This window comes from Ranitomeya imitator, chromosome 2 (assembly GCF_032444005.1).
Source record: "Ranitomeya imitator isolate aRanImi1 chromosome 2, aRanImi1.pri, whole genome shotgun sequence".
NCBI classification, from domain to species: domain Eukaryota; kingdom Metazoa; phylum Chordata; class Amphibia; order Anura; family Dendrobatidae; genus Ranitomeya; species Ranitomeya imitator.
This window is the reverse complement of record NC_091283.1, coordinates 205,762,980-205,776,300: the sequence shown is the minus strand read 5'-3', so window position 1 is coordinate 205,776,300 and position 13,321 is coordinate 205,762,980. Positions and strand designations below refer to the sequence as shown.

The 13,321-nt window shown below is 44.5% G+C and overlaps 1 protein-coding gene across 2 annotated transcripts in view; it reads left to right on the top strand.

The window, feature by feature from the left end:
• Positions 1 to 13,321, top strand: part of RABGAP1 (RAB GTPase activating protein 1) — a 138,090-nt gene that overhangs the window by 22,863 nt on the left and 101,906 nt on the right. For both annotated transcript variants that reach the window (XM_069748520.1, XM_069748521.1), the window contains exons 2-8: positions 3,671 to 3,855; positions 8,106 to 8,334; positions 10,776 to 10,983; positions 11,071 to 11,245; positions 11,552 to 11,709; positions 12,441 to 12,551; positions 12,753 to 12,819. In XM_069748520.1, the coding sequence (XP_069604621.1) occupies positions 3,706 to 3,855; positions 8,106 to 8,334; positions 10,776 to 10,983; positions 11,071 to 11,245; positions 11,552 to 11,709; positions 12,441 to 12,551; positions 12,753 to 12,819 (1,098 nt within the window). In that variant the 5' untranslated portion in view covers positions 3,671 to 3,705. The remainder of the gene's footprint in view (positions 1 to 3,670; positions 3,856 to 8,105; positions 8,335 to 10,775; positions 10,984 to 11,070; positions 11,246 to 11,551; positions 11,710 to 12,440; positions 12,552 to 12,752; positions 12,820 to 13,321) is intronic.

Here is a 13,321-nt window from a genome sequence, read left to right as displayed (position 1 = left end):
TTTTACTGCAGATTTGGCTTTATTTCATCATAGTAACTTAAATGGGTTCAAGTCTACAGACACTCGGCGACTGCACACTTGTTAATCCTCACGCCATGCTCAATGCACACTGTGAAGATCCTCCGGTGTCAGTGCCCGGAATGGCGGTCATGTGACCACAAGCATGTGATATGCATTCTACCTGCCACAGTCCGACTAGACTGTTTCCGAGCTCATCTAGTCTGCCTGTGACCGCACGTTGCACCCATGTGATCACCATCCACTCGTATGGGGAATAGTGACTGTGTGCGCATCTCACGCTGCCACGATTTGGCAATCTGCCGTCACTTCAAACTTTTATTCTGAGATCGGACAACGCCTTTAAAGCACTCTAGACACTCACATTATATTACAAGGATAAAGGACTTTACCTTTATAAGGCAAAGCTGAATACGCCCAATCATTTCTATGTCCAACCAAGCCGTTTCCTGCCCCGATATTTACATCGTGAAGGCTTTTCAGTCTCTTCTAACCAACCTTATTGACCTAATGGATTCTGCAGGGCAACCTGCATCAAATATTTGCTTTGCAATGTTTTCGTTTGGCTCAGTAACCCAAATTATCACCTACAATCCACTTATGTGGCATTAGAACTATTAACTATTGTCCTCTTGTTGTTCTGCACTTTGCTGTTTTTGGGCATGACCTCATGGGGCTGTGCCAAGCACTGGCTGCTAGGTATAGCCAGAAACATTTATCGTCCCCCAGGACCACCAACATTCACTAAAAGGAAGGAAACCTCTTCTCCACTCCTGCGCCCCACATACTTGGATGAACACTGCATGGAGGCGGCTTTTCTGGCTGGGTGCTGTATTGATGTCTGCAGGTGTCAGCCGAGCCCTCCAGGACTGGTCGACCACCTAACACATATGAGATGTGTCCCATCGCTCTCCAAACAGCAGATGCTGGTAAGAAGAAGGATCAGGCATGTCGGCTTTCAACATGTTTGATCCCTTTGTTCTAATTTGTGATTAGCTGAGGCCTCTGTCCACTTCTTGCTGCCTTCTCACCATGAAGAATTAGAGAGGAATGACCCATTGGCCCAACATACGGTGAACGTTAGTGTCCTATCGTTCTACTTTGTGTGATTTCTTTTATCTGTACGGTGTAAATGTTTGTCCTCTGTACTGATCGGTGGGTGTCTGACCGCTGGGATCTACGCCGATCAATTTTTATCACAAAATGGAGGTGCAAGTTGGACGCCCGACTGTCGCTCCATTCAATCTCAATCAATAAAGATTATTATTATTATTATTATTATTATTATTAATCTCTGTCGGGCTGGCAGAGAATTCTTAGAGCAGCGCTCGAGGGAATGAATGGTGGTGGAGCGCTGCCGCTCCATACTAAGGGATGCTTTTTTATATATATTTTTTTTCCTACCTTTCCATCTCATACTTTTATTCTTGTGGTATACTGAGGTATTCCTGCCTCATGGAGGCCAAAATGACCCTCTTTTGGCCTTTACGGGGCTCTAATGTGACCCTTTGGATTTGTTTAGCTTTCCTGATGTACACATTAGGGTAAGTTCACACTGGGCGTTTTTTTCAGCATTTTTTTTTTTCTGCCGCAAAACCTGATCTCTTGGCAACAACAAAGTTACAGAAAAAAAATCATGTTTTTCTTGCGTTTTTTTGCTGCGGTTTTGGCATGCTAGATTTGTTTCTTGTGCATGATGGTAAAGTTTAGTGCTGAAAAAAAAAGTCCTATTCTGTAGAGTCCGGTTTTGACCACAGTCACCAAGAAAACCAACACATTACGCCATAAAGATTTAAAATTCTGCAGTGCCCGCAAAGTCCCCCTGCTCAAGAAGGCACATGTGCAGGCCTGTCTGAAGTTTGCCAATGAACACCTGGATGATTCTGTGAGTGACTGGGAAAAGGTGCTGTGCTCAGATGAGACAAAAATTGAGGCATTTGGCATTAACTCAACTCACCATGTTTGGAGGAAGAGAAACGCTGCCTATGACCCAAAGAACACCATCCCCACTGTCAGGCATGGAGGTGGAAACATTATGCTTTGGGGGTGATTCTCTGCTAAAGGCACAGGACTACTTCACCGCATCAATGGGAGAATGGATGGAGCCTTTGTCAGTGGGCAAACTTACAAAATCAGCAAGGGATCAAATACTACTTTCCCCACTATAGACAAGGATCAAAAGTAACACCACACCAGTGGCAATGGAAGAAAGCTGCCAAAGCATGACAATTACAGGGGATGTGGTATACTATGTGGTGGTGACCTGGAGAATTCAGAAATATTCTCATCCATGGCGGGGTCCTACACACACAGAAGGGCTCCTTCACATCAGATTACGGTATGTTTTTTTCCCGCTTCCTACAAAGAAGCATTGTCTGCCATCTAAGTGTCTGTCTCTGAGCAGAAGGTTCCATTAAATGAGTGAAAACCATAATTAAAGCCAAGCCTAAATGAAAATGTGATTCCTTTGATGTAGTAACTGTGGGCAGAACAAATTCTCATGGTGCTCATCCTCCATCAGCCGGTCACCCCTGCTCCTCCATTGTGAGTGGACCCCTTTTACTTTACTTTTCCCAATAAAAGTTGCCGCTTTTTTCTTTTTTTCTTCTTAAGTTTGTCATGTCTTTAATGTGTAAAATGTCAGTGTTTGTGTAGAAACAATCAAGTTACCTTGTATTAAAATCCTCTCTGTTCTCAAGAACAGGGATTTTTAATTTTGTTCCTTATAGCTTAGGTTTTCGGCTTCAACTGCTGTCTGCAGGAGCCGGTGTCGTAGGCGAGGAGAGCATGGTTTACAAGTTTCTCCAGCAGAGGCTTGTAAGAGCGACTCAGAATCTGGATAGATGGCTTTATCTGACCAGTTTCAGTCACCCTGCACCTCTCCCATTGTGTCCTCTGCTTGCAGCATCGGGGAGTGTAGTGTTGTGGCCTGTCAGTCAAACACAGCAAGCAGGAGGCGGGGAGGCAGGGGAGTGGTGCTCTCTGGAACTTTACAGTATCAAAACAACCCGTTTTAAGGTTGGATCTAACAACAAAAAATAAAATCACGCACGTGCTCAAAATCCGTAGACCATCTCCTGATGATAATGATTCAGAATATATTGAGTTGCTGTGATTAGTATTGGAAGTTTTGATGGCTGCAGCATCGTGATATTTTCTGCTTGTACGTGCCTTTTTGGAGCAGGCTTTTTTTTTACACTTTTGTCCTGGGGAAAGTTGTCAGGTCCTTGTCTTGCTCGTCTTGGCAGGGTTGAACAATGTGCTGGATACTTTGTGGTCCGTTCTTCACAGCCTGAAGAACTTCTCTAGAAAGTGTGAAGGTTGTGTTCCTGGAGCCAGCTTCTCCTCCAGATGAGTCCAGTCCTGCTTCCTTATCTCTACTAGCCTCCAGTCCTGCTTTATAATTAATGGACCCGTTGTGGAGTGCGGCTCTGGGACATGTGGTGCCGGACACCTGTTTCCTTCCCATCTGCTCTCTTTGTTGGGGCACGCTCTGTGTATATATTTTTGTTTTGTTCCTACCGTGTCATGTACTCACACACCCTGCCGAATGTGACGTTTTCTTTCTGCACAGAACGTGGCCTTCTGGTACATGGCACCATGGCCGGCCGGCATCTGTCCCCCACATAACCTAAGATGTGTGTCTTTGCAGAGAGCCGTTCATGAGTGGATCTTCCTTCATGAAACATGGATGACAAGGCTTCTGTGGGGAAGATCAGCGTGTCCTCCGACTCCGTGTCCACCCTGAACAGCGAGGACTTTGTGCTAGTCTTCCAGCAAGGGGATGAAATGCATTCTGCAAATAATGGCAGCGATGACGAGAAGACCGGCCTCAAGGTAAGGGGGTGCACCCTGGTGGTCTTTGCATTCTAAACATGTTTTAATCCTTGTTCTTATACTATGACACTTTGTTCTGTGTGATCACCGTTCTTGCTCAGCCTGTTCCTCCATCCCTTAGCTGCGTGTCTACACTCGCCTGCCCTCACCTTCGCGGTGACGGTTGATTGCTCATAGCGTGGATTGGCTTATGTTTTAGTGGGCCGCCAGTGCAGGTGGAGACGGCATACATAAACATCTCGAGGGATCAATATGAGGATTGAAGGGTTAACCTATGGAGAGAACTTCTAAAAGAATCTCATGGACAAAATATATACTGACGCAGCAGTCACCAAATGGGCGTTCGTCCCGAGCCTCAGCGTGCTGCAGAGCGCAGCATCTCCAGTGCAATGTAAATTAGCTGCCGCATTCTGCAGATTGCATGGGTGCCGTATAATAAGTGTGCAGTGCAACCCGGCGAGTAGGTATGGATGCCTTTGGGTGCATTTTTTTCCCCCCACTTCTAATGGGTCTATTTTGGGGCTTAAGGTACCTTCACACTGAGCAACTTTTGAACGATAGCGATCCGTGACGTTGCAGCTTCCGGATAGCGATCTCGTTGTGTTTGACACGCAGCAGCGATCAGGATCCTGCTGTGACATCGCTGGTCGGAGCTAGAAGTCCAGAACTTTATTTCGTCGCTGGATCACCCGCTGACATCGCTGGATCGGCGTGTGTGACGCCGATCCAGCGATGTGTTCACTTGTAACCAGGGTAAACATCGGGTTACTAAGCGCAGGGCCGCGCTTAGTAACCCGATATTTACCCTGGTTACCATTGTAAATGTAAAAAACCCCCCAAAAAACACTACATACTCACATTCCGGTGTCTGTCACGTCCCCCGCCGTCACCTTCCCGCACTGACTGTCAGCGCCGGCCGGCCGTAAAGCAGAGCACAGCGGTGACGTCACCGCTGTGCTCTGCTTTACGGCCGGCCGGTGCTGACACAGTGCAGGGAAGCTGACGCCGGGGGACAGACACCGGAATGTGAGTATGTACTGTTTTTTTTTTTTTTTTTTACTTTTACAATGGTAACCAGGGTAAACATCGGGTTACTAAGCGCGGCCCTGCGCTTAGTAACCCGATGTTTACCCTGGTTACCCGGGGACTTCGGCATCGTTGGGCGCTGGAGAGCTGTCTGTGTGACAGCTCTCCAGCGACCACACAACGACTTACCAACGATCACGGCCAGCTCGTATCGCTGGTCGTGATCGTTGGTAAATCGTTTAGTGTAAAGGTACCTTTAAAATACTTTTTGTAAGTGGATTTGTTAAATGTTGCACTGTTTGGCTTTTACGGGCTTTTTGTCTCCTGCTGGCTGCAGAATGAGTTAAAGGGTACCTTGTCTTTCTTTACCCTAATTAAAGCTGACAATACACATCACCTAGCTATCTCTCCCACCTCCCCCATACTACTCTGCATTTGTCCATCTGGGAGAGAGGAACAAGCTGCTGCCAGCACCCTGTGGCAGAGGCTTATCTGCCCTGATCATCGATCCCTCTCTACCTCCAATATCATGTCAGGGAGGTTCCCTTAAACACCAGAAGATTGGGCAGTCCAGCTGAAATAAGGGGATACAGTTGTTTAATATGCATTTGTGGCCTTATCTGGTCCTTGAGTGTCTGTGCTCCGCTCTGTGTGTGCTTTTATGCAGGAGGTATTCCTATCTCCCAGATCATATCCCAATATGTAGGAGATGTAACAATAATAATAATATTAGTAAACACCTCATATTAGAAATGTAGTATAGTTCTTCTGATTTGCTATATCTCTTACCCCATGTGCAGGGCATTGCTGTAGCTTTAGTTATCTATTGTTACGACCACTCATATAGTGACAGTTAGTTGTTACTGGTTGTAACCATGGATACCTAAGCTACTGCAATGCCCTGCACATGGGGTAAGCAACATACGGTAGATTACTACATTTATGAATGGAGATATTTTATTTATTATTATTATTATTATTAGTGATGAGCAAATATACTCGTTACTCGAGATTTCTCGAGCACGCTCGAGGGTCCTCCGAGTATTTTTTAGTGCTCGGAGATTTAGATTTAATCACCCAAGCTGAATGATTTACATCTGTTAGCCAACTTGATGTGGGGATTCCCTAGCAACTAGGCAACCCCCACATGTACTCAGCCTGGCTAATAGCTATAAATCATTCAGCTGCGGCAAGAAAAACTAAATCTCCGAGCACTAAAAAATACTCGGAGGACCCCGATCGTGCTCGAGAAATCTCGAGTAACGAGTATATTCGCTCATCACTAATTATTAGAATAAATAATAATCTTTATTTTTATATAGTGCTAACCTATTCCGCAGCGCTTTACAGTTTTGCACACATTGTCATCACTGTTCCCGATGGGGCTCACGATGTAGATTCCCTATCAGTATGTCTTTGGAGTGTGGGAGGAAACTGGGGAATCCAGAGGAAACCCACGCAAACACGGGGAGAACATACAAACTCCCTGCAGATGTTGTCCTTGGTGGGATTCGAACCCAGGACCCCAGCGCTGCAATTATTATTTATTATTATTATTACACCTACTACATGCCACATGATGCAAGGATCCTATCCCAATTTCGGTAACAGAGTATTCAGGCGTGATGAAGTATATTCATGGTAATGGCCCTCTCCGAGGTCCCAGGGTTTTGTGGGCCACAGGATTGAACGGGCCTACGATGGCAAATGGCAGGACAGGGAAGCGATGGATTGACATTAGTGATGAGCGAGTATACTCGTTGCTCCAGTTTTCCCGACCATGCTCAGGTGTCCTCCGAGTATTTGTGACTGCTCAGAGATTTAGTATTTGTCGACAAAGCTGCACGATTAGCGGCTGCTAGACAGCATGAATACATGTGGGGGTTGCCTGGTTGTTAATCCCCACATGTATTCATGTTGTCTTGCAGCTGCTAATCATGCAGCTGCAGCGACTCAAACATAATCTCTGAACACGCCCAAGATACTCGGGAGACCACCCGAGCATGTTCGGAAGTCTCGAGTAACAAGTATACTCGCTCATCACTAATTGACACCTGTTCCACCATAGTGTTCCTCTGGATCTAAGACCTTAGGATGCAGATAGAGTTTAAAGTTACCCTTGCCCTGGCATCCTTGGCACAGAATCTGGGGCTAGCAATGCTTGCATCTGTCCAGTGTGGGGAAATTTTATAAAGACCCCCCCCCCCACGCACGCACACACACACACACACACACACACACACACACACACACACACACACACACACACACACACACACTTCTGACTTATCCTCAAACTTTGGAGCAGAACAGCCCTTTAACTTAATTGATTCCTTATCTTGTCCTTGAGCACTCTTGTGTGCCTTCATGCAGGATGCTTAAAGGGGTATTCCTATCCCAATACGTACTAGGTGTAATACTAATATTAGTAATTACCTCATATTAGAACTGTAGTATAGTTCTTCTAATTTACTGTGTCTCTTACCCCATGTGCAGGGCACTGCAGTGGCTTAGGTATCCATAGTGACGACGTCTCATGTAATGACAGTTAGTTGTTAGTTGTTGTAACCATAGATACCCAAGTGACATGGCTTATCAGAAGAACTATACTGCATTTGTAATTGGAGGTTTGTGCTAATATATATTATTGCACCTACTGCATATTGGGATAGGATCATGGAGATGCTCCCGCTTGCTGGGCAGAGCGAATGTTCACTTTGATCGGCGGGTTTCTCATGACCTAGATCCCCACCGATCTGCAGGATATATTAGTTAGGTTAAAGATGTTTTTTATTTTTTTAATCATTTTAAAGATACAATTTAAATGTGAATCTGTCATCGAGTTTCTAACTCTTTTCCGAGCTCCTCTCTGCTGATTTCTGACCATATAAAAGTTCAGCTCACCTTTGATTTGGCCATAAATGAGGTCAGAAAAAGGCATAGAAGACTTGGAAACTTTGTCAGAACTCACTCACTGATGAATTCTCAGTTACCTCATTCTGAAGCCACCTATTTGCAGGGAAATGTAAGCGAAATGGTGCAAAATGTGTAATGAAATCCGAATTCTAAAATACGTGCATTTAGCTATATAAAAAAAACCCCCAAAACATTGTTTCCCCCAGGTACACGGCATCGCTCCACTTGTATCATACAGCGTTGTGTATGTCGGGGAGGTTTTATCTGCCGTCATTATTGGAGTGTAATATACAGTGTTTTGTCTGCAGATTGTTGGGAACGGGAGTGAGCAGCAACTTCAGAGGGAGCTGGAAGATGTGTTAATGGATGCGCCATGCGACTCTCCGGAGCCGCACACAGCGGAGGTGGAGAAGGACCTTCCTGATGATGATCTGGATGAGTCTTCAAATGAAACCTCCACGTCATCCTCTATCAACCCGTCATCTGTCGGGATACAGAAGCAAGAAATGAGCCTGCCAGTGAAACCGGCACAGCAAGGTAATGCGAGGGGTAACCGGAGGCATATAGTGTTACTGTAGGTTCCCACAGACCTCTATTGTTGGTGCATTATGAAGTTATACCAAATGTTAAACACCAATGGGTGTATGAGCCTTTATTATTAATGATCAGGTAAAAAAAGTCACCTGTCTTATATAGCAGGGTTCATACATCCATGCAGTTCAGCCTCCTCCTTGCATATCTTCTTACATCCATCTTTATTCCCAGATTTCACCGTATTTGCCAAGCCCAATAGGTGGCAGTAGAGTTTTGGTTTTCTTTTTCTCCGATGAAGCTTTTTGCATATTCCCAAGGGAGTATTATTTGGCCTATAAGTCTCCTCACACTGGTTTGGAACTCTCCACATGGGGAAACGTTTCCCCTTATTTCTCACTCTATACTCTGCAATTGTGGTAATACTGTGATTATCCTTTCCTGCTATATTCTCCAAAGTAAGCTAAGAGATTAAAGGATATATTCAGGAGGCTGGACTGCCATTTCTTTGAAATAACTGTGTGAGGAGCTGTGCAGTCATCATCATTCTCTGTGATATGAGCTGCAGCACTGGAGAACAGCCACGAATGTGCCGCTGCAGCTCTAAACATCCGGCCGCAGAGGGAGCTGTGAACCGGTGCCGGGTATCAGCCCTGTAATAACTAATTCCTAAGGATACAGTATGTCTTTAATATACAAGTCCTGGAAACCCCTTTAAATATAAAATATTTAAGTTTTTGACGCCACATTTTTATGGTTTGCCCTTTAAGGGATTTTGTTTTATTTTCGCTCCTATGCCTCCTGAGTTCTTGCTTGCCAGGGGGCATTGTGATCCTAAAGATTGACGATTCTGATCAGCGGCATGTTTGCTGCACTAAATTGGCCCTAAGCAGCATCGTAGGGGTCCGAAGCTGGCCAGATCTAGCGATCCCAGATATTTTTCAAAGCAGCGCTTGCAACTTACATATAGAGCTTGTAAGTGCTGCTCTGCACTCCTTACCTAGGACACCGACTACTTTGGATAGACTGCAGAGGTGGCAGACAACCTAGGCAACAAGCACTAAACTATAGAATTATAAATCTCATCCATTCTTGAGAACATAGAGGATTTTTAATAAGGGGTAAATTGTAAAGTTGCTTATTTTCAGCCATTTAACCAGATTTCACCCCCCTTTTAGAGCAGAATATCCAACTCCTGATCTTATTTACCCCCAAAGACCAAGATCTAGGCCTGTGTTGTGCAGCTGAAGAGATTAGCATGTAGTCTCTCCGGATAAAGCTGCCTCTGGTTCCATAGGAGGCCGGGCGGACAGAAGCTCCAGCTTTCTGCGCACGTTAATGAAACATTTAGCAAATGGAAATGCAAACCCAAAATCTAATCCTTTGACTAAACTGGATGCTGGTGTCGCAACATAATGTTATGTCATGACATTGCTCCATTTCCTATTGTTCTCTCCTACTCCCCCTCCATGATCCGCCAGGTGATGAAATGAGTTTTGGGGACAAAGTGTTGCATAACGATTGCACTGACTGTGGTTCGAGAAGTTACTTTTTCTTTGTTTTTTTTTTACAACCCATGCACGATATCTTACCTCTTGTGAGACTGTTTTTTCCTTTCAGCATGTTAATAGCATTTTTTTCAGAACCTGTAAAAATATATTTTATCCTGTTAAGTGTTGAACATGGCAGTTCTGAATGTTTTTTTTTTTTCCTTGCTAAAGATGTGCTCCATTTAATGGGAATTGGTCAGCGGGTTTTTAGATGCCAAAGTAACACCACCACATTAAAGTATCGGTAATGATCACTTCCATGCCTTAATATTAAAAGTCTGAGTCTCCAGTGTTACATAATACATAGACAATTTCTTATGTCGAAGAAATCACAAATGCAGAGTTTGGCCGGCACATACGGTTCTTCGGTTCTCCGGCCTGTTTCTCCTCCCGGCTCCGGCCTCCTAACAGTGATTGACAGGTCACTCTTCTTTGTGCACTCATTGCGTGCACAATTTGCTTGCATACACATTGCTTGCATACTGATGATCTTGCAAGAACAGGAATATCCACTTGCATATGGGAATGATGGCTCCTGTGCGAGATGTCGGCCAGGGGAGCATGTCATAGAGACTGACTTCTCACACAGTCACCATAATTCCCGTGGGTGGCCCATGTGTAGATTGATATTCCGGCTCTTGCATCATCACCAGTATGCTCCTTGGAATGATGGCTCTTGTGCTATATGTTGGCCAGGGGAGTAGGTTACAGATGATGGTGACCTGTCAATCACTGGCAGGAGGCTGGGAGGAGAAAGAGGCTGGTGAGACCAAGCCGCTGCGTAAGGATTCACCAATGGATCACGGGACAGCGAAGACACGGATCTGTAATATGAAGGTATGGAAGTGATCATCACTGAAATACAAATGATATAACTTCTTTCTATTGACTTTTCAGATTGCGCAGATGTGTCAGAGTTGTACTCGCCCGTTCCTGACGAGGACAGCGTTGTGTTCAGTAAGCTGACCTACCTGGGCTGTGCGTCTGTAAACGCTCCTCGGAGTGAGGTCGAAGCTCTCCGGATGATCTCGATTCTACGGGGCCAATGTCAGAACGCACTGGATGTCACTCTCTCTGTCCCCAACGTGTCAGAGGGGACAGTCAGGTAGAACTTATTTATTTCCAACTTGCATAAAGTGCAAAAATAAGTGAAGATAAGTGCAGAAACTTTCACTCGTATTACTGTGTACAGACTTCTGGACCCACAAACGAACACCGAGATAGCGAAATATCCGATCTACAAGATTCTGTTCTGTGTCCGAGGCCACGACGGCACTCCGGAGAGCGACTGCTTTGCTTTCACCGAGAGCCATTACAATGCTGAACTCTTCAGGATACACGTCTTCCGCTGCGAGATCCAGGAGGCGGTAAGATTGCATCAGAGCAAGTTGTTTTTTTTTCTATAGGTCAATAAAAAAAAAGTGATATATAAACTCTTTAATTAGAAGGATTATCCAAGCGTCTCAAAATCGCTTACCCTGACTGCATCGGCTGCTGTTTGTTTGCGCACGCGTTCAGTATTTGCAGCAGAAAAATCTGCTCCAAATATTAATGTATTGGCTGGAAAAACGCTGCGTAAAATACACACATTCACAAGTTTTTGTCATTTTTTTTTTATGCGTTTTTTTTCACCCTTTCGAAGTCATGATATAAGTTATATGTTTTTTCTTTAGGTGAGTCGGATACTCTACAGTTTTGCAACAGCATTCCGGCGTTCCATCAAACAGACCCCTCTCACTGCTTCCATCCCTCCTCAAACCCCTGATAGCGACATCTTCACTTTTTCTGTGTCACTTGAAATTAAGGAGGATGACGGGAAGGGTTACTTCAGGTAAGTTCTTTTGTTTTATGTGCTCACCATTTTATTTTTATTTTGATGCAACATTTAAAGTCGTTTCCCCTGATTGTAAAAAATGGAAGAAATGGCATAAAAGAAACTTATGACAGATCCACTTTAGCTCCACTTATCCCCACATGTTTAGGCTTATTTTCCTACAGTGATGACATCTCAGTCTACCTAAGTGACCGCTGCTGCAAATCACTGGGTAGGTGGGGGCTTCATTACTGTAGCAAGGTAAGGAGAAACTGTCAGACGTCATCAGAGTATGGGTTCTTATATTTTGTGAGCTCGAGAAAAGATATATAAGAATTTTTGTTCAGCAATATTGTACGGAATTTTGGGGTCTCGCTGCCTGGGCCCCAACCGGTGAGGTTTAATTAAACCTGTGCACATTAAAGATCAGATCCTAGTTCCTTTTTGCTTTTTTTATCTGCTGAACTCCCTGTACTTTAGCGCTACATGGGTGTAGAGGATTTCCCGGAGAGAGAGAGAGAGAGATATATATATATATATAATTTGTGCTGCCCACAGGCTGCAGCCATGACTTGAGTGCACGTGACCGCTGCAGCCAATCACTGGTCTCTGCAGTTTCATGCTAAATATGTTGGCACCATTTCCGATGAGCGATTTTACTATTTAATAGTAAACAGTACAGTTCACTACTTTCCTTATGTTTCCTGCCTGCATTATTGTGCATTTATGGATTTTTTTCTTTTTAATAGCGCGGTTTCTAAAGATAAGGACAAGCAGTGCTTCAGGCTACGTCAGGGAGTCGACAAGAAGATAGTTATATATGTCCAGCAGACATCCAACAAAGAGCTAACAATCGAGAGGTAACTTATTATTATTAATATTATTATTATTTATATTCTGCAAACTCGTTAATTTTGATGAATACATTTCTTTAAACCATAACCCCCAACTTTTCCTGTGTATTGCATGCTAGCCTGTGACTACTAAGGAATGCCGGGAGTTGTAGTTTTACAGGATGCTGATCCCTGATATTTTCTGGCTTTTGTGTGCGTTTCCTCTAGGTGTTTTGGACTCCTCCTCAGTCCCGGTAGAGATGTTCGGAACAGCGACATGCACTTGTTAGAATTGGTAAGTGAATGGTTAACCAGTAGAATATTGAAGGGTTGAGATCACCAGACTCCTAGAGGAAAGTCCTGAGAGGGGGACCGACTTAAGAAAAATGGTCTTTTCAGACATTTAATTGTGCCTCCACCCCAGAAAAAATAGTCCATGAAATTTTTGGAAAACTTAAAAAGTTCACGCTACAGTGATATTTTGTCATGAAAGTAGAGCGTTTAGGTAGAAGCAGTGATGGCGATTTCCTCATCTCAAAGAATGAACTACTGCTCCCATTAGGCTACGCCTGCTGCCGCTAATAACAGTGAAAGCAGGCGCCGCTGATGGGATTATTCGTTAGCCTGCACTCTAACGAAATAAATAAACCGCGTGAGTTCTCCCCCATTTTTGACAACCAGCCTTGCTAAAGCAGACAGCTGGGGGCTGGTAAGGGGCCATGGATACTGCCCCCAGCCTAAAAATAGCAGCCTGCAGCCACCCAGAAAAGGCACATTGATTAGATGCACTAATTCTG